This window comes from Callospermophilus lateralis, chromosome 9 (genome assembly GCF_048772815.1).
Source record: "Callospermophilus lateralis isolate mCalLat2 chromosome 9, mCalLat2.hap1, whole genome shotgun sequence".
Lineage (NCBI taxonomy): Eukaryota > Metazoa > Chordata > Mammalia > Rodentia > Sciuridae > Callospermophilus > Callospermophilus lateralis.
Window position 1 is genome coordinate 31,951,120 of NC_135313.1, and position 19,070 is coordinate 31,970,189.

At 33.6% G+C, this 19,070-nt stretch overlaps 1 protein-coding gene across 1 annotated transcript in view; it reads right to left on the minus strand.

Moving 5' to 3' along the window:
• Nucleotides 1–19,070, minus strand: part of Nbeal1 (neurobeachin like 1) — a 212,134-nt gene that overhangs the window by 80,113 nt on the left and 112,951 nt on the right. Inside the window, exons 19-27 of the mRNA XM_076865627.2 lie at nt 13,359–13,448; nt 12,367–12,535; nt 11,650–11,783; nt 11,021–11,180; nt 10,812–10,914; nt 9,768–9,924; nt 7,437–7,595; nt 5,258–5,417; nt 2,225–2,313 (exon numbers count right to left, since the gene is read on the minus strand). Of these exons, the coding sequence (XP_076721742.2) occupies nt 2,225–2,313; nt 5,258–5,417; nt 7,437–7,595; nt 9,768–9,924; nt 10,812–10,914; nt 11,021–11,180; nt 11,650–11,783; nt 12,367–12,535; nt 13,359–13,448 (1,221 nt within the window). The remainder of the gene's footprint in view (nt 1–2,224; nt 2,314–5,257; nt 5,418–7,436; nt 7,596–9,767; nt 9,925–10,811; nt 10,915–11,020; nt 11,181–11,649; nt 11,784–12,366; nt 12,536–13,358; nt 13,449–19,070) is intronic.

Consider the following 19,070-nt stretch of genomic DNA (forward strand, 5'->3'; position numbering starts at 1 on the left):
TTCTTTTTCTCCCCCAAGTGATTGCTTCTGAGAAAACTTTTTTTTTTCCAGTTAGTACATTACACAAATGAAACAAAAACTAAACATTAATTCCAAAAACTTAATTCTAACAAGACGGATGTGTTAGCTGACATTAGTTGAGATTAAACAGTAGACACTGGCATAGCAATATGCATAATCTCTACCATCTGATTTTAATTTTTTTGAATGAAAATAAGTTCTTAAAAAAAAAAAACAGCCAGAAATTCAGTGAAGATCTTTAAGGCATTTTTATCACAAAGTCAATAAACTCCTATATACATGAAAAGAGGATTGAGTATCTTTCTTAAAAGAAGTTCTAATTTTGACAAGTTTCACAGTAGGATATGAATAATGTTGAAAGGAATTTTAATATTAATAGTAATATCTTGGTGTGGTGACAAACTCTGGACATTCCAGCTTCTCAGAAGGCTCAGTGAGGGGAATCACAAATTGAAGGTTAGTCTGAGCAACTTAGCAAGACCCTGACTTAAAGTAAAAATTAAGAAGGCTAAGAGTATAGCTTAGCAGTAAAGTGCCCCTGGGTTCACCCATAGTGCCACCAAAAAAAAAAAAAAAGTTCCAATATATGTTGATAGAGAAAACAATGAGTCACATTACATGGGAAGTTTCTCTCTTCACTAATATCATCAGTCAGCAAGTTACCATTATTCTACTGCAGAATACAACTGTTTTAAGATTAAGCTTTGCTTAGCAAAAAAACTTTTCATGATTTTATAACTTCAAAGACTTCATAAAATATGACTTCTATTTTACATATATATAATAGATATAAGCCAAAATACTGAGAGTTGTTTTTATCTAATCATATCCTGAAAGAAAAGAACCAATTTACATGAAACATTTCAAATTCTTAGGATTGAGCATAAAGGGAAAGAGTCACCATCACACACTGTAGAAATGGAAGTGGTAAGGTTGTTTTGAAGGACAATAGGGTAGAAATCCATCAAAATGTAAAATATGAATACCCTATGACACAACAATTCTGTTCCACGGAGAATGTCCTAAGATATAATACTACAAATAAGCAAAGAGACATAAAAAAGATGTTCTTAACATCAGTTTATAACATGGAAAAACAAGAAACACCTTAAATATCAATAAGGAAAGAGATGATAGTCTACAGAAGAACCATACAATGAAAAACTACACAGTTATTAAAGAAAAGATATCCAGGGCTAGGGCTGTAGCTCAGTAGTAGAGTGCTTGCCTAGCACATGTGAGACACTGGGTTCAATCCTCAGCACCACATAAAAATAAATAAATAAAAGAAAGGTATTGCATCTACCTACAACTAAATGAAAAAAATTTTTTTTTTTTTTAAAAAAAAGACAAAATTTTGGGCTAGGGTTGTGGCTCAGTGGCAGAGTGCTTGCCTTGCATACGTGAGGCACTGAGTTTGATCCTTAGTACCATATAAAAAATAAATAAGTAAAACAAAACAAAACAAAATGACAAGATATCCATTTCTTATATATACATTTGTTAAAACTACAGAAAAAGTACTATCACATAATTGAGAGATAATAATTAGAAAGCAAATAGTAGACTGGTTAGGGGTTACCAGTGGAGGGGAGAAAAGATTATAATCAGAAAGAGATGAACAAGATAACTACCTCTTTTTAAATTTTTTTTTTTTATTTTTTAGTTGTCAATGGACCTTTATTTTATTTATTTATATGTGGTGCTGAGAATCAAACTCAAGTGCCTCACACATGCTAGGCAAGTGCTCTACCACTGAGCCACAACCCCAGCCCCCAATATCTACCTCTAAAGGTTAAATGTGTACTCAAGACAATCATTGTTGAAACACTTATAAACAACAACAAAAAAAACCTCTGCAATGTTGATAAGATTTAGAAATCCTAAAATATGGTATATCAACTAAAAATCATCACAATCATTGAAGGTTCTTGCTAAATCTCTTCTCTGATAATGAATTTTTGACTCTGAAAAGGAAATATTTCCAGAACTCCTGTATAACTAAAAAAACAAATTTTCATACTGATTACTTATGATCACATGAAGTTAATACACTTTAAGAAGGAAACTGCATATTTACAAAATAATATCATTTGTAAAATTAGTGAAATTAAAATTCTCATCTATTGCAAAATGCACAATGCCAAAGTTTTTCACAGTATGGTGATATTACTGTTAAAACAGATCTTGAAAGTTTACGAACCTTTCTGCAGAGGACCACTCTGACATTTACATATGTCCTGTGAGATATATGAACCACAGATAACAGATCTTTGAAATTAGTAACAGGATCTATGGTGGGGAAAAAAACAAAAAGTTAAAATTAAGTTTCTTGGACAGTCAAAGAAAAAGCTGTAGGTATTATTTGTACAAATATTAAAGTAATAGTCTCATTTTCAAAAAAGAATTATAGACATTCAAATTTTACCAGAAAATAACACAAATAAAAAACCAAGTTTTAGACCCTCCTGAGTCAACCTTTAATTACTGTTCCTTTCTTAATTGCTTGAACATGAAAACACTGTCCATACTGAATGGCTGTAATACTATTTTTATCTTCTTACAGACATGTCTTATCAATGAAATTGTAAATCACAAGACAAAGAAACTTATCTCGTACTCAACTCCCTTCCCCAGCACTGGGCATAAATTCTAGTTTGTAGTAGAATAAAATTAAAATATAAAAAAGTTATCTGGCCTGGCGCAGTGGTGCACACCTGTAATCCCAGTGGCTGGGGAGGCTGAGGCAGGAGGATCTCAAGTTCAAAGCCAGCCTGAGCAACTTAGAAAGGCTATAAGCAACTCAGTGAGATCCTATTTCTAAATAAAATATAAAAAAGGACTGGGGATGTGGCTCAGTGGTTAAGTGACCCTGGGTTCAATCCTTGGTACCAAAAGCAATGCCTTTATTTTTATGTGCTGCTAAGGACTGAACCTAGAGCTTCACCTGTGCCAGGCAAGCACTCTACCACTAAGTGACAACCCCAGCCCCTCCTGATTGCTTTTTGGCTTAATACTATCCCACTTATTGATTCTTGATTTTACTTGCACTTTAGGAGTCTCACTGAGGAAGTCAGTTCTTAAGCCAACATGATGGAGTATTAGGTCTATCTTCTATTAATATAGGGTTTCTGATCTAATGTCTAAGTCTTTGATCCACTTTGAGTGGAGTTTTTTGCAGGATGAGAGACAGGGGTTCAATTTCACTTTGCTACATATGGATTTCCAGTTGTCCCAGCAACATTTGTTGAAAAGCTTATGTTTATGACAATGCTTATAACGCCTTTGTCTAATAGAGATAATTATTTATGTGGGTTTGTCTCTGTGTCTTCTATTCTGTTCCATTGGTTTTCATGTCCGATTTCATGCTAACATCATGCTGTTTTTTGTTACTATAGCTCTGGAGTACAATCTCACCTCAGCTAGAACATAAATCTTCAGGATATATAAAGAAATAAAAAAACTTAACACCAAAAAACAAATAACCCAATCAATAAGTGGGCAAAGAAACTCAATAGACACTTAATAGAAAAAGAAATATGAATGGTTAACAAGTATATGAAAAAATATTCAACATTTCTAGCAAGGACTGGGAATGTGGCTTTTTAGAGAAATTAAAACTACTGAGATTTCATCTCACTCTAGTCAAAACGGCAATTATTAAAAATACAAGTAACAATAAGTGTTGGCTAGGATGTAGCAAAAAAAGGTACACTACTCATTGCTGGTGGTACTGCAAATTTGGTGCAACCCCTTTGGAAAGCAGTATGGAGATTCCTCAGAAAACTGGAGTGGAACACCGTTTGATCCAGTTATCCCACTGCTCAGCATATACCCAAAGGACTTAGAATTAGCATACTACAACAACACAGCCACATCAATGTTTATAGAAGCTCAATTCACAACAGCTAAGCTATGGAACCAACCTAGGTGCACTTCAACAGATGAATGAATAAAGAAAATGTAGTATATATACACAATGGACTGTTAGTCAGCCCTAAAAAAGAATGACTTTATGACTTGCCAGTAAATGGATGGATGTGGAGACAATCATGCTAAGTGAAATAAGCTAATTATGAACTCCAAAGGCCAAATGTTCTGATATGCAGATGCTAGCAGGCAACAGGAGGTGAGGGGAGAACAGAAGTTCACTGGATTGGAGAAAGTGAATGAAGGAAGGGAGGGGTGATGGGAACAGGAAAAACAGTAGAATGAATTTGACATAACTTTACTATATTCATATGTGAATACAGCACCAGTGAAACTCTACATCATGTAAAACCACAAGAAGGGGATCCTAATTAGTATAAGTTATACCATGTATGTTTAATATGTCAAAACATCTTCTACTACGAACATCATTACCCTAGGTATGTGTAAATTGCACATGTGGGGAGACTCTACATAATGTACAACCAGAGAAATGAAAAGTTGTTTTCCATTTATGTACAATGAATTAAAAAGCTTTCTGCTATCATGTATAACTGATTAGAACTAATAAAAAATTTAAAAATGTTTATTTTATGCATAACAAAATGTAAGAAAAAATGTAAGTAAGTAGTGAGAATGGACAAAATAACTGTAAAATACTAAAAAAAAAAAACCCTAATGGTCTATAAAATACTAAAAAAAAAAAAAAAAAAAAAACCCTAGTGCCATGTATACCTAAAAGGAAAACCAACAAAAAAAGAACACCTGAAATTAATTTTCATTTTGCTTTTAAGAACCTTTTTTTTTTTTTTGTGAGGTGGGGGCAGTACTATGGATTGAACCCAGGGGCATTTCACCATTGAGCTACATCCCCTCCCTTTTTATTTTGTATCTTGAGACAGGACCTCACTAAGTTGCTTAGGGCTTTATTGCTTTGCTGAGGCTGGCTTTGAACTTGTGACCCTCCAGCCTCAGCCTCCCAGTCACTGGGATTACAGTCATGCACCACTGCAACCAGCAAGAAAAAGAATATTTTGTATATACTTTTCTCTAATGTCCTTTTCTTTTATAAGGACCCAGTTATTAATTTGATCTCTCAGTCAATACACATTTACAAAGCAAGGCAATATGCTATATGCCCTGGGGAGTCCCTAACAACAAAATTGTAGAGACTTAGTAGCTAGGAAAGGCCCTGCTGAATCAAACAACAGGTTAATTTAAAAAGCAATCTGAGAAAAGAAGTAAAAAAAGTCTTTCAGGAAAAACTGTTTCTTAAATGTATTAGTATTATTAGCCTTAGTCATACCTGTATTTATGATTTGATTGGTAAGGTTTTTAATGAGAGAAGTATTAATTGATGCTTCATTAAGGAGGAGTCCCAATCCTGAGTATCCAACTTCTCTAAGTCGAATACGTTGTTTACTACGTTCATAAACATTTGTGCATTTCAACATCTGTTCCATAACCTGGTCAAAACAAGTAATATATTCTCAGTATAGAGAACTTAAACAATTTGTCACAAGTTAATACTGAATAAAATATTACAACACATTGGATTTTGGAGCATCAAAATCCAATGTTATATATTAAGTATAAGAAAACACCTGAGTGCTAAAAAAGAGAGACACTTCCTTATTAAGCTATTATTAAAAAATGAATTTAGAAATTAACTGGACTGAAACACATTTGCATATGAGTGATTATTATGTTTGAAATTTTAATTCAAACATGTCAAATGAAAAACATGTATACATGTAGCTAATAAGAGGAACAAGACACCTCTGAATCAATCTAGTAGTCTATGTAACAGGTATAAAAATAATTTTCAAAAATGAGAAAATATTTATGAAGTAAACAAACCCATAGGCTAACATGGGGCACTGAATTAGCACCATATTTCTAAGTGGAGGTCAACATTTTCCAAGAGAGGTTTATCATCTTATATGAATGGATCATTCTGGCTGAATATCATGAACAATCTCTCTAAGACTGTTTTTGGAAAAATATAATTTAGCCAGATATGGTGACAAATGTCTGTAATCCCAACTATTTGAGAGGCTGAGGCAAGCAGATTGTCAATTTGAGGTGAATCTCAGCAATCTAAAGTGATCCTGTCTCAAAATAAAATAGGCTGTGGATGTACCTCAATGGAAGAGTGCCTCTGAATTCAATCCTCAGTACTGGGGTGTATGGAGGAGTAAAAAAATAACGTTTAATCTCTATACAGGAACCCTAGTGAGGGCAGATTCTTTAAAAAGCAGCTTCATGGCCTGGAGTTGTGGCTTAGTGGTAGAGTGCTTACCTAGCACACGTGAGGCCTTGAGCTTGATTCTCAGCACTGCATATAAATAAATAAAATAAAAGTCTATTGACAACTAAAAAAATTTAACAGAAAAAATAATTTTTAAAAAAGCAGCTTGAATAGAGGCTGTTTCTGATTGCCTTTACTGTACCCTTGTTTACTAAAATTTAAGGATTTCAAACATAGGCAATCCAAACATAATCCTGTAAGTAGACTTCATAATGTAACTCTAAATATGAACAAACAACTGCCACCAAGCAATTAAGTATAATGAACAAGAGAATAAAAAAAAAATGCATTGTGGTGGTATTTATGACTGATCCTGTTAACTTTTAGTTAACAAAAAGGTGGAGTAGATGTTTTCGGCCAAAGTTCAAAGTTTTGGATATTGTGGATAGCTTAATAAAATATATCCTATGTCCTTTGATAAGTTACTAACCTCTCTGACTTCAGTTTCTTCACCAGTAAAATGGAAATACATATAATACCCTCTTCCTAAATTGCTGCAAGGATTAAGGAAGCTAATAATAATAATACTGCTTAGTGCCTGACAACCATGGGTACCATATGAAGTTAGTATTATAAACTGTTAAAATGTTCTGAATTGCCTACCCAGACTCACTCTACTTAGAGAAGACATGAGAAGTTTTATATTGAGGATGGCTGACAATTATCTCCACTGAGATAATTTATTAAATGGTTTAGGTATGTTTCTGTTTGTTTTTGTTTTGCTTTGATCTTATGGTTAAGGGGATCAAATTGCTGGTCTCATATGTGCTAAGCAAATACTCTACCATGTATTTATATCCACAGTTCAAAACATAATTTTTTTTTTTCCTTTGGCAAGGGATACCAGGGATTGAACTTAGAGGCACGTGACCAGTAAGCCACACCCCCAGCCTATTTTGTATTTTATTTAGAGACAGGGTCTCACTGAATTACTTAGCGTATCACCATTGCTGAGGCTAGCTTTGAACTCGCAATCCTCCTGCCTTAGCCTCCCAATATAACTGTTTTTTAATATGCAAACAAGTAACATGAAATATATCTATTAAAATAAGAGAAACTTAAAATTAGAAAGAGATATGAAAAAGAACTTACAGTCATAAAATGGCTATGTTGTAATCAAATCCCCATTCTCACAAATACTACCAAATAAAAAGATGCTTACAAATGTTTGTACCTTAAAAATGATTTCTCTTAGTGTGTCAGAGTACTTCTGATTTAACAGCAAGGCATAAAGTATGTCAGCATTTCCTGGTTCAAACAGCAGCAAGAAAAGCTGACCTCTAGTTGGGCTGGTACACAGGAGACTGAAGAGTACATCCAAAATTCCCAAGAGCTTTTGAAGGTAAAAAAACAACAAAAGAGAACCACCTCTATGTATACAAGAACAAGTTTAAGTCATAAACCATGAATAATTGTTTAATTCAATTCTACACACCCTAATGCTTGAGCTCAACTGCACTGATATGTTCTCAACCAGCCTTGCTTTACTCTGGACATATGCTGTTGGCTTATTCCATTTTCTCTTGCACATCCTCTTGCTATACATATCTGACACCTTTTTTTTTAACTTTATAAAATGCCAACCATCAGATATTTTATTATGGCAATGAAAAATAAACAAAAACAAAGTCATCTTTTGATGTGGCTCCATCTCCTTCCTCCTGGTCACAACTAAGTTGGCCTTTCACCTCTCTTAATTCTTTGGCCATTCATTTAACCACACCTTGACCTCTGTGCTTTTCTATTCCCAGTGCATGGTGAGTCCTTAACCTTTCAACAACTCTTAAAACCATATATCACATATCCCATGTTGTCCATTTGAAAAGGCATCTCTTCCTTAAAGCTTTTCTGTTAAATCCTCCCAGGATTTATATATGTTATCTTTCTCACAGATCTCTGTATTAGATATTAACATATATGTCTCTGCTTCAGAGGTATTTGGTAAACTTTTACTGCCTCCTGTCCCCATGTGGCTTAAAAATAAGAACAATAATTCATTCACCATTATATTAACTGCAATGTCTAATATTATTCTGTATACACAGTAAGTTTTGACAAAATAACTCTTGACTGAATTGACCAAAAAATTATCACTGTTCATGAATCAGACACAGCTACCATGGAGTATAACTGTTCATCACTCTGAATAATGAAAAAATTTTGAAGTCCAATCTTGTAGGAAAACATCTGTATAATACCAATTATGAAGTCATGTAACCACTGACTCAATAAACTTACATTCAGAAGCAAAGTACTTTAGGGAACATAAATTAAGGTTACTCAAATTTAAGGTATTGGTCATATACTAAAAAATAAACACTGGAATTCAGAAAATATTTGGATTCTAGTTCCAGGTATATTAGCTGTGTGACTTTTTAAATTGTCATATAATCTCTTAGAATATACATTTTCAAAAGTATAAATGAGAAGAGTCATTCCTTGTCTGTGCATTTTACATCAGTAGGTCTCAAATTTTACCACATGCTCTAGAAGAACCTAGAGGGCTTAATTTTGAGGTTGAATCAGTAATAGATAGTATTTACATGTCTTTCACTTACTTTTCAGACATGGATCTCGCTATGTTGCCCAGGTTAGTATTGAACTTCTAGGCTCAAGAGACCCTCCTATCTCAGCCTTGCAGGACCTGGGACTACAAGCCCACACAACCACATTTAGCTTGCACCTACATGTCTAACAAGCCTCCCGGTTAAAGTATGTAAGGGACTAGAAGCTAAGAACTACTTCTTTAAAGGATAGTTCTGAGGATTAAACAAGATAGTATATGTAGGAGTATTTTGAAAACAGATAAATATTTACAATTTATTTCTTATGCAACATGTTTATGAACTTATCTTTATATTCATGTTAAAAATCTACTCAGTCTAATAGAATAAGTTATATTTCACATATGTACATTCTGCCAAAATACATTCCACTGTCATGTATAACTAAAAAAAATTTTTTTAAGTTATCTATGTGGAAAAAAAAAATCTACCCAGCAGCCAGGCATGGTGGCACACACTGTGATCCCAGTGACTCAGGAGGCTGAAGCAGGAGGACGATGAGTTCAAACCCAGCCTCAGCAACTTAATTGAGGCCCTGAGCAACTCAGTGAGACCCTGTCTCTAACATAAAAGAAGACTGGGAATGTGGCTCGGTGGTTAGGTACCCCTGGGTTCAATCCCTGGTACCCCCAAAAAAAAACACCCAGTAAATTTGATGATACACAGACACCATGTAGGCCATGAAAACAGACTTCAGAATTACCAGATAAAGCCTGTATTTCCACATTTTACACTTTTGAGCTAAATAAAACACTAAATTACAATATCATCTACTTATTAAAGTTTCAGATAGTAAATAAAATTCAGTTATTTAATTATGTAATATTGTATGTGACATTACATAATCTTATTCTTGAAATAATTAAGGAAATATGTAAGTTAACAAGATGAGAGAGCAACTTAAATATTAAAAAGATTAGATTAGATCCATGGCTTAATACCTGTTCTTCTTCATTAGTAGCAGCTATGTAACACATTATGCTTTGTATCTCTTCATGAGTTCCACCCTTGCATAGAAAATATTTAATCAGTCCATACAAAGATGTCCTTATTGTTCGAATGTCATCAAGAGATAGCTCATTACATTTACAACTACTCCTAAAAGAGAAAAACAGAAGCATAATTGAAAATTTAACTTGTAACACTTTTGTACATTTCATATGAAAGAATTCTTAGTTTAAAAAGAGATCTTTCCACATAATTATTATAATTCATGGTAATTTTGGCTTGTTTTTCTTTTTCTTTTTTAAATATTTTTTAGTTGCCAGTGGATTTTTATTTTGTTTATTTATATGTGGCACTGATGATTAAACCCAGGGCCTCACACATGCCAGGCAAGCACTCTACCACTGAGCCACAACCCTAGCCCCTTGTTTTTCTTTTTAAGGAAAATCTTTTGTAGTGTTTTAGTGACAAAATTAAAAATATTAAAACAGCTAACATTTATACAACACTATGTAGCACACAGAATTGTATGTGTTTTTTACATTAGTAACTTATGTTACTAATGTAAATCACCATAGGAAGGTTTTAGTTTGTTTGTTTTAGAGGGAAGGGGATACCAGGGATTAACCACTGAGTCACATCCCCAACCCTTTTGGGGTTTTATTTTGAGACGGGGTATTGCTAAGTTGCTTGTAGTCCTACTAAATTACTGAGGTTGGCTTTGAAATTGAGATCCTCCTGCCTCTGCCTCAAGATTACAGGTGTGCACCACCACGCCTGGCAGAGGTTTTACTTTTCACAGGGGAAGAAACCTCAAGCACAGAAAATTTGGGTAATCTGCCTAAAGCTACACAATTAGTGAAACCAATATTCAAAACTGATATATGTAGATCGATTATTCATCCTTTTAACCTCCAAACTGTCCTGCTTCTCTGAAGTTAAAGGATATTAGAATCACTGGTAGTGAGAAAATCTACCCATTCCAGTCAAGTAGCAGAATAAAAATATAACAACCTAAGGAAGGATCAAGACTGTCATACCCATAATAAATCCTAAGTGTATCAAGGAGAAACTGCACACCATATTTCTTTCGGAAAATTCTCCTGCTATCTTTAATGATGGTTGAAAGATATTGTATATGACCTAAAATAGAAAATTCACTTGTAAATGACGTTATCTACAATAATCACAGACATAGTTATAAATTTCTAAAATAACTATAAAATTTTATCAAATAGCCTGCTCTCACCAATTCGAAAGGGAAAATCTCCTCGATTCCAAATACGGAAGTCAAAGAGTAAATACTGATACATTTGTTGCAGGAGTGGCATATTTTTCTCTAATGATACCTGTTCAATTAGTAATTGAATTGCCATCAATACATTGACATCCATTAAGGTGCCTGGTACCTGAAACCAAACAGAAAAGGGTTCCATAAAATTCAATTTAAATAGCTACTATTAAATTATAATTTAAAATCAATAATTTGGAATATCTACTAAAATGTAAAAATTTTTAAACCCAGGATATAAAATATAAACAACTCAACTTTTCTGATGTAACACTAGAACACATTTTTCTAATGTCATATTCTTAAAATAGTCTTATATTTCTCAAACATTCCAAATAATAAAGATAACAAAGCCATATACTTCAAAGATTATATACTGTTATATAAATAAGTACCTCTTGTATAATACAATTCCATTAAGGTTTTTAAAAGGTGCCGCTGAAACAAACTATATTCATTAATATAATTTGAAGATGTAACACTACAATTTTTAGTAATGTATTTATTTAGTAGGAAGTACAGAATCCCAACACTAATTGCTAATTACAGTCATCAGCTGTATCAACCCCCATGTTAGATTGGCTTACTTTCTGAAGTAAGGCACCAAGAGTTGCAACTCCATGGGAGTGAATAAGATTATCCTGGTTGATGGGATGTCTCTGAATAAAGTGCTTTATAATCAAGATAAATGTTGCAACCAGATTTTTCTCTAGTCTTGACTCTATGGAAATGAGAACATGTCATTAATTATCATAATTCATCACTTTTATTTCCATTTTCTATTCTCCATATCATAATGCATACTGTAACAAAAGAGAAATTTAGTTCAAAAGTTTGCTTTCAGGCTGGAGTTGTGCTCAGAGGTAGAATACTTGCCTGGCATAAGTGAGGCCCTGGGTTCGATCCTCAGCACCACATATAAATAAATAAAACAAAAGATCCATTGAAAATTAAAACAAAACAAAACAAAAGTTTGCTTCCAAAGGTGATTTGTACAATGAAATAAAAAAAGCAGCAATAGCATGTTGTATACTTACATGTATATGTAAATATTTTCTCTACCACGAATTTAATGATATAGTATTTTTCACAGTATACTAAGAGAATAATATAAGGATCCTCAGAGTAAAACCACCACCTTAACTGTTTGACCAAAGTATTATAAATTTCCTGAATTTTATTAGTGAAATTAGGGCATCTGCTACTTTTATAAATGATTTAAGTTTTTTCTAATACTGGTATTTATTTTTCCATTAATTCTCAAATTTTTCAATGACCACTTTGTGTTAACATCATCTTAATACCTGATGCTTTTGTGGAAGTCAGTAACATACAATCTCCCTCTACAGGTGTTATCAATTCAGGAACTATGCTTTCATCCATTCCTTCAGGAACTGGTCCTTCACTAAAGTGGCTTATTTGTTCCAATAAAGGAAAGAGTACATTTAATCCACCTATGCAGTTGATGATGTCCTGAAAAGAAAAGTCATAATTTCTTAGTCTTATAAAACAAGAACAAAGGTGTCATTTGGTATATACATAGCATATATAAAGTTACAATTTGTCACTAATAGGATAGCCTAAATTGAGGGATCCCTGGTGAGAGCAGGTGTCTAATAGAAAAAAAATAATCAATGAAATCTCTAGGAAGATTATATACCATACAATTTTAGGGATTAAATATGTTTTTTTAGTTGAAGTTGGACATGATACCTTTATTTTATTTATTTATTTATTTTTATGTGGTGCTGAGGATTGAACCCAAGGCCTCACATGTCCTAGGTGAGCTCTCTACCACTGAGCCACAACCCCAGCCCCAAGGTAGTAAATATCTTAATACACTAAAATAGCATACTTATAGAGATTGTTATACTCATGGAAGAGTTTATAAAGGTAAATATGTTTCCTGTGAATCAGATATTCCACTGCTATAGTCATTAAGCTACTTATTTATCCTTCAAACTGTACATCGTATAACATTTTAACTGACACCTATTACTTAAATCAATCTGGAGATGTTTATAAGATAAAATCTTGCAGGGCATGGTGGTGGCATACACCTGTAATCCCAGGGGATGGCAAATTCAATGTCAGCCTCAGCAACCGAGCAAGACCTAAGCAACTTAGTGAAATTGTCTCAAAAATAAAAAAGGGACACAGATATGGCTCATTGGCAAATTGCTTGGGTTAAATCCCCAGTACCTCCCCCCACCCAAAAAAAAAGCCTTTAAAAGGATCATTAAACTTAAACTTACTTAGATTATACTACGTTGCCCATCATTTATTATTAATTTACCTTAATATCCCAGTTCACTACTTTGTTTCCTGTTAATCTTCCATGCAAACAATTAGTAGATAAATCAAGGCAGATTGAATTTTTGCAAGCCTAAGAATAAAAGAAAATATAAAACAAAAATTAGAACAAAATTTAACTTTAACCATATAAGAAACATTACACCACCATTTTAAAAGATAAACAACGAGAAGGTGCCTACCATTTAATTTTCTTTCTTTATCCCTTTATCCCCCCACCTCCAAGGACCAGGGTTTTGAACCCAGGGTCTCATACATGCTTGGCAAGCACTGAGCTACATCTCCACCTTTCTTTAAAATCTTTACATAACATCTTGCTATATTCTCAGGGTGGCCATGAATTTGTGATTCTCCTGCTTTCATCTCCTAAGCAGCCTACATTACAGGTGTATGCCACCACACTTGGCCAATCTGAGTTTTAATATTACTGTTCTCTGAATGTCTCTTAAAGAATCAGGGACTACATCTTAAAGCACTTACTTATAAGGCTAGGATTGTGGCTCGGTGGTAGAATGCCTGCCTAGCATGTGTGAGGCACTGGGTTTGATCCTCAGCACCACATAAAAATAAATAAAATGAATGTCTATTAACAAGTAAAAAAAAAAATTTAAAAAGCATTTACTTATCAAAATCAGGTCACTGAGTCTTATCAAATGATTAATGAACTAACTGTAACTCCTCAATCACTTGAGTTTAAATTTTTTTTCTTTTTTAAATCAATATATGCAAACAGACTTATGACTTTAAAAAAAATCAGCTGGACATGGTGGTACATGCCTGTAATCTCAGCTGCTTGGGAGGCTGAGGCAGGAGGACTGCCAGCTTAAGGCCAGCCTGGGCAATTTAGTGAGAACTTGTCTCAAAAATAATAAATAAAAAGGGCTGGGGATGTAGCTCAGTGGTATAGCATGCTGGGGATCAGTCTTCAGTACTAAAAAAAAAAAAAAAAAAAAAAAAAAAAAAAATCTATATTTTAATCCCATTACTACTTTCCACAATTTCATAATACATAAGAAATGTATGATTCAAATCTGAGATAGCCGGGTGTGGTGGCATATGCCTGTAATCCCAGCAGCTACAAAGGCTAAGACAGGAGGATTTCAAGTTCAAAGCCAGCCTCCGCAATGGTGAGGCGCTTAGCAACTCAGTGAGACCCTGTCTCTAAACAAAATACAAAATAGGCTGGGGTTGTAGCTCAGTGGTTGAATGCCCCTGAGTTCAATCCCTGGTAGCAAAAGAAAAAAAAAAAGTGACAGAAATCACAAAAGAATATATTTTATTTGATTATATGAAAATCCAATTGTGGCCATAAAACACTATTTACCTGTATATTAAAGACACAATTCTGATTTAATTCAGAGTAAGAATTTAATCTGTAATTCAAAAAGTTATTAAAAACCATTTAACTTCCTTTCATGAAGTCATGTAACTTAACACTAAATCTGAATCTTCAAGTAATGAAACATCTTTGCATTTGATTCCCATTCCAAAAGAAAAGAACATACATGATATAGCTATTGCTTTCTTCTTAAGGAAACTAAGAAAATTTAATTTAATTTAAAAAAGAATATTTAGCAGTCTACGTCAATCTCAGAGCAGAAATGTCTTCTTCCAGCTGCTTCTTTGAGCACTCTTTACATATGACCTCTCTTAACACAGTAATCTCCTAATGGTATGACTGCCTGCAGTCTCTTACCTTCCAATCCAACTTTTGTACTGTAATTCAAGAACTTTTTTCTAAAATGCAAACCTTAACATTCTACTCTTCTGTGTAAACCCCTTAACCTGGCATACAAGGTTTGCTATAATATGGTCTCTACTTCCTCTCTTAACTCATTTCCTGACATATCTTCCCCTGCTCAGATACATACATGTAAAACCCTGTTTTATAGTCTATGCCTTTGTAGATGCTGCTCACTGTGAATTCCTCTTTAATCCTGCCTTTTAAGATACAACTCCAGTCTCCCTAGAAGAACAAACCATTCCCTGCTTGTATATACGCTACATTTTGTACAGAACTGCTACATAGAAATACTGTATAATGGTTCAAGATATGCACTGATCAGACTGGATTGTAAATTTGGTATTATCGTTCACTAGAATTATGAAGTTCGTCAATATACTTATCTTTACTGAGCCTAACAAAAAAGAAAGCTTAGAAAAGATACAGATAATACTATATACATCTCAGGGCTTTTGTGAAGATTAAGTCAAACAGTATAGTAGTTAATATACTATAAACACATAATGAATGATAGCTAAAAAATTATATTACACTTTTTTACATATTTATCTCACTTTAGATAGCAAGATTCGTAAAAGCTAGACTTAAGTCTTAAGGTATTCCTCTTTGTTTCCTAAGAATTTTCACAATTCTTGTCAGTTTATTGAGTGACAAAAAAAAGACAATCAATTGTGAACAAATATATAACTGAACATCCCCTGCAAAAGAGAGCAAAAATGAAAACACTGAACAATTCCATACAGCCACTTTTAGCGAACTGTCATTTGTTAATAACTGAGTTATTTTTAAAAATGTTTTATGCTCAAACGACTTAGGAAATAAAAGATAAAACTAAATGAAAGGGTTTTTTGGGGGGAGGTAGGATTTTTAAACTTTCTCAAATTTTCTAAGAGGGCTATAAAGAATACAACAGCTCTACAAATTTATTTAACCATAGAATCCTTGTATCATGATATACCATAGTTTTGGAGAAACACTCCTTCAGTAAACTGTTTCACTTATTATGCTATCAGGCATATTGCATTTCTTGGGGAAAAACAAGGTAATAGCTATTTTTAAAAATATATAAAATTGAAAATTTAACTTTGAATAGTATAAAATTGTGAACAAATAAATGACTAAACACCCCTGCAAAAGAGGACAAAAATGAAAACACTGATGACTACTGAACGATTCCAATAATTCCATAATACCTTAAATTATTAAGTTCAAAATTATTTTAAAAGTGTAGCTGGGTAAACAAATATATATAATTGGTAAAATGAAAAGCAAACAGAAGATACAAAACTCAAGAAATGTTATAACCAACACAATGCAAGGACCTCGAAAGGGTCCAAGGTAATTTTTTAAATACTAATAAATATTTTAGGACAAACTGAATATAGAGTCATATATGAAATTATGGATCAGTTTCTCATGTTGGTAAATGGTTATATAGAAATATTAGGGATGAAGTTTTGATAGCTATGTTTGTTATTGTTATTTTAGGTTCTGGAGATTTAACCCAGAGGCACTTTACCACTGAGCTACATTCCCAGCCTTTCTTTTTTATAATTTTTATTTTTTATTTTGAGACAGGGTCTCACTAAGGGCCTCCATAAATTGCTGAGGCTGATCCTTAATTTACAATCCTCCGATTTCAGCCTCGAGAGCTGCTGGGATTACAGGCAAGCACCACCTCATCCAGCCTGACAGCGGTTAATTTCCTTTCACAAATGATTTGAGATAGCCAGAAAGTACGGCAAAATGTTAATAACTGGTGAATTTACATGTACAGAATACTGCATATCACTTTACTATTATTTTGACTTTTCTGTAGGCTTGAAATTTTTCAAAATAAAAAGTTGCCAAAGGCATTTCTGTACATCAGTGACAAATCCTCAGAAAGAGAAACTAGGAAAACCACCCCATTTATAATAGCCTCAAAAAAATAAATAAATAAAATACTTGGGAATCATCTGAACGAAAGAGGTGAAAGACCTCTACAATGAAAACTACAGAACTAAAGAAACAAATTAAAGATGAGCTTAGAAAATGGAAAGATCTCCTTGTTCTTGGATAGGCAGAAGTAATATTGTCAAAATGACCATATTATCAAAAGCACTATACAGATTCAATGCAATCCCAATCAAAATCCCAATGACATTCCTCTTAGAAATAGAAAAAGCAATCATGAAATTTATCTGGAAAAATATAACAGACCCAGAATAGTTAAAGCAATCCATAGCAAGAAGAGTGAAGCTGGTGGTATTACTATTCCAGAACTTAAATTATACTGCAGAGCAATAGTAACAGAAACAGCATGGTATTGGCACCAAAATAGACCTGTTGACCAATGGTACAGAATAGAGGACACAGACACTAACCCTAATAACTACAGTTATCTTATATTAAACAAAGGTACCAAAAACATACATCGGAGAAAAGATAGCCACTTTAACAAATGGTGCTGGGAAAACTGGAAATCCACATGTAATAAAATAAAATTAAATCTCTCTATCTCACCATGCACAAAACTCAACTCAAAGTAGATCAAGGACCTAGGAATTAAACCAGAGACCTTGCACCTAATGGAAGAAAAAGTAGGCCCAAATCTCAATCAATAAATGAGATGGATTCAAGCTAAAAAGCTTCTTTTCAGCAAAATAAATAATCAGTGAGGTGAGTAGAGAGCCTACAGAAAGGGACCAAATTTTACCACAAGCCTATCAGATACAGCACTAATCTCTAAGATATATAAAGCACCCAAAAACCTTAACACCAAGAAAACAAATTACCCAATCAATAAATGGGCCAAGGAACTGAACAGACACTTCTCAGAAGAGAATATACAATCAATCAACAAATATATGAAAAAATGTTCAACATCTCTAGCAATTAAAGAAATAAAATCAAAACTACTCTAAGATTTCATCTCACACCAGTCAGAATGGCAGCTATCAAGGATACAGTCAACAATAAGTTTTGGCAAGGATGTGGGGGAAAAGAACACTCATACATTGCTGATGGGACTGCAAATTGATGCCGCCAATCTGGAAAGCAGTATGGATATTCCTTGGAAAACTTGGAATGGAACCACCATTTGACCTGGCTATCCCAGCCTTCGGTTTATATCCAAAGGACTTAAAAACAGCCTACTACAGGGATACAGTCATATCAGTGTTTATAGCAGCACAATTCACAATAGCTAAATTGTGGAACCAACCCAGATGCCCTTCAGTAAATGAATGGATAGGGAAAATTTGGTATATATACACAATGGAATATTACTCAGCATTAAAAGAAAATAAAATCATGGCATTTGCAGGAATGAAGTTGGAGAATATAATGCTAAGTGAAGTAAGCCAATCCCCAAAAAACAAAGGCTGAATGTTTTCTTTGATATGAGGATGCTGACTCATAATGGCAATGGGAACGAACATAGGAAGAATGGAGAAAATTTAGATAGGGTAAAGGGGAGGGAGGGGAATAAGGGGGAAGAGGGTAGCGGGTAGGATTGATGGTGGAATGAGTTAGACATAACTACCCTAAGTACATGTATGAAGACACAAATGATGGGCTGGGGTTGTGGCTCAGCGGTGGAGTGCTGAGCAGTGCGAGCACACGCAGGGATTTGGATTTGATCCTCAGCACCACATAAAAATAAATAAAATAAAGGTACTATGTCCAACTACAACTAAAAGATGGATGTTTAAAAAAAAAAGACACAAATGGTGTGAAAATACTTTGCATACAGTGACTTGAAAAACTGTGCCCTATATGTGTAATATGAAATGAACTGCATTTTACCATCATGTATAACAAATTAAAATAAAAAAATAATTTAATAAAGAAAAATGAAAACAAAAAGTTGGGAGAAAATAAAACTAATCACTTCATTTTATTAGGTCAGATATAACAAATACACATTCAAAAGTAATAAATTATGATTATATACCAGATTGCTATAAC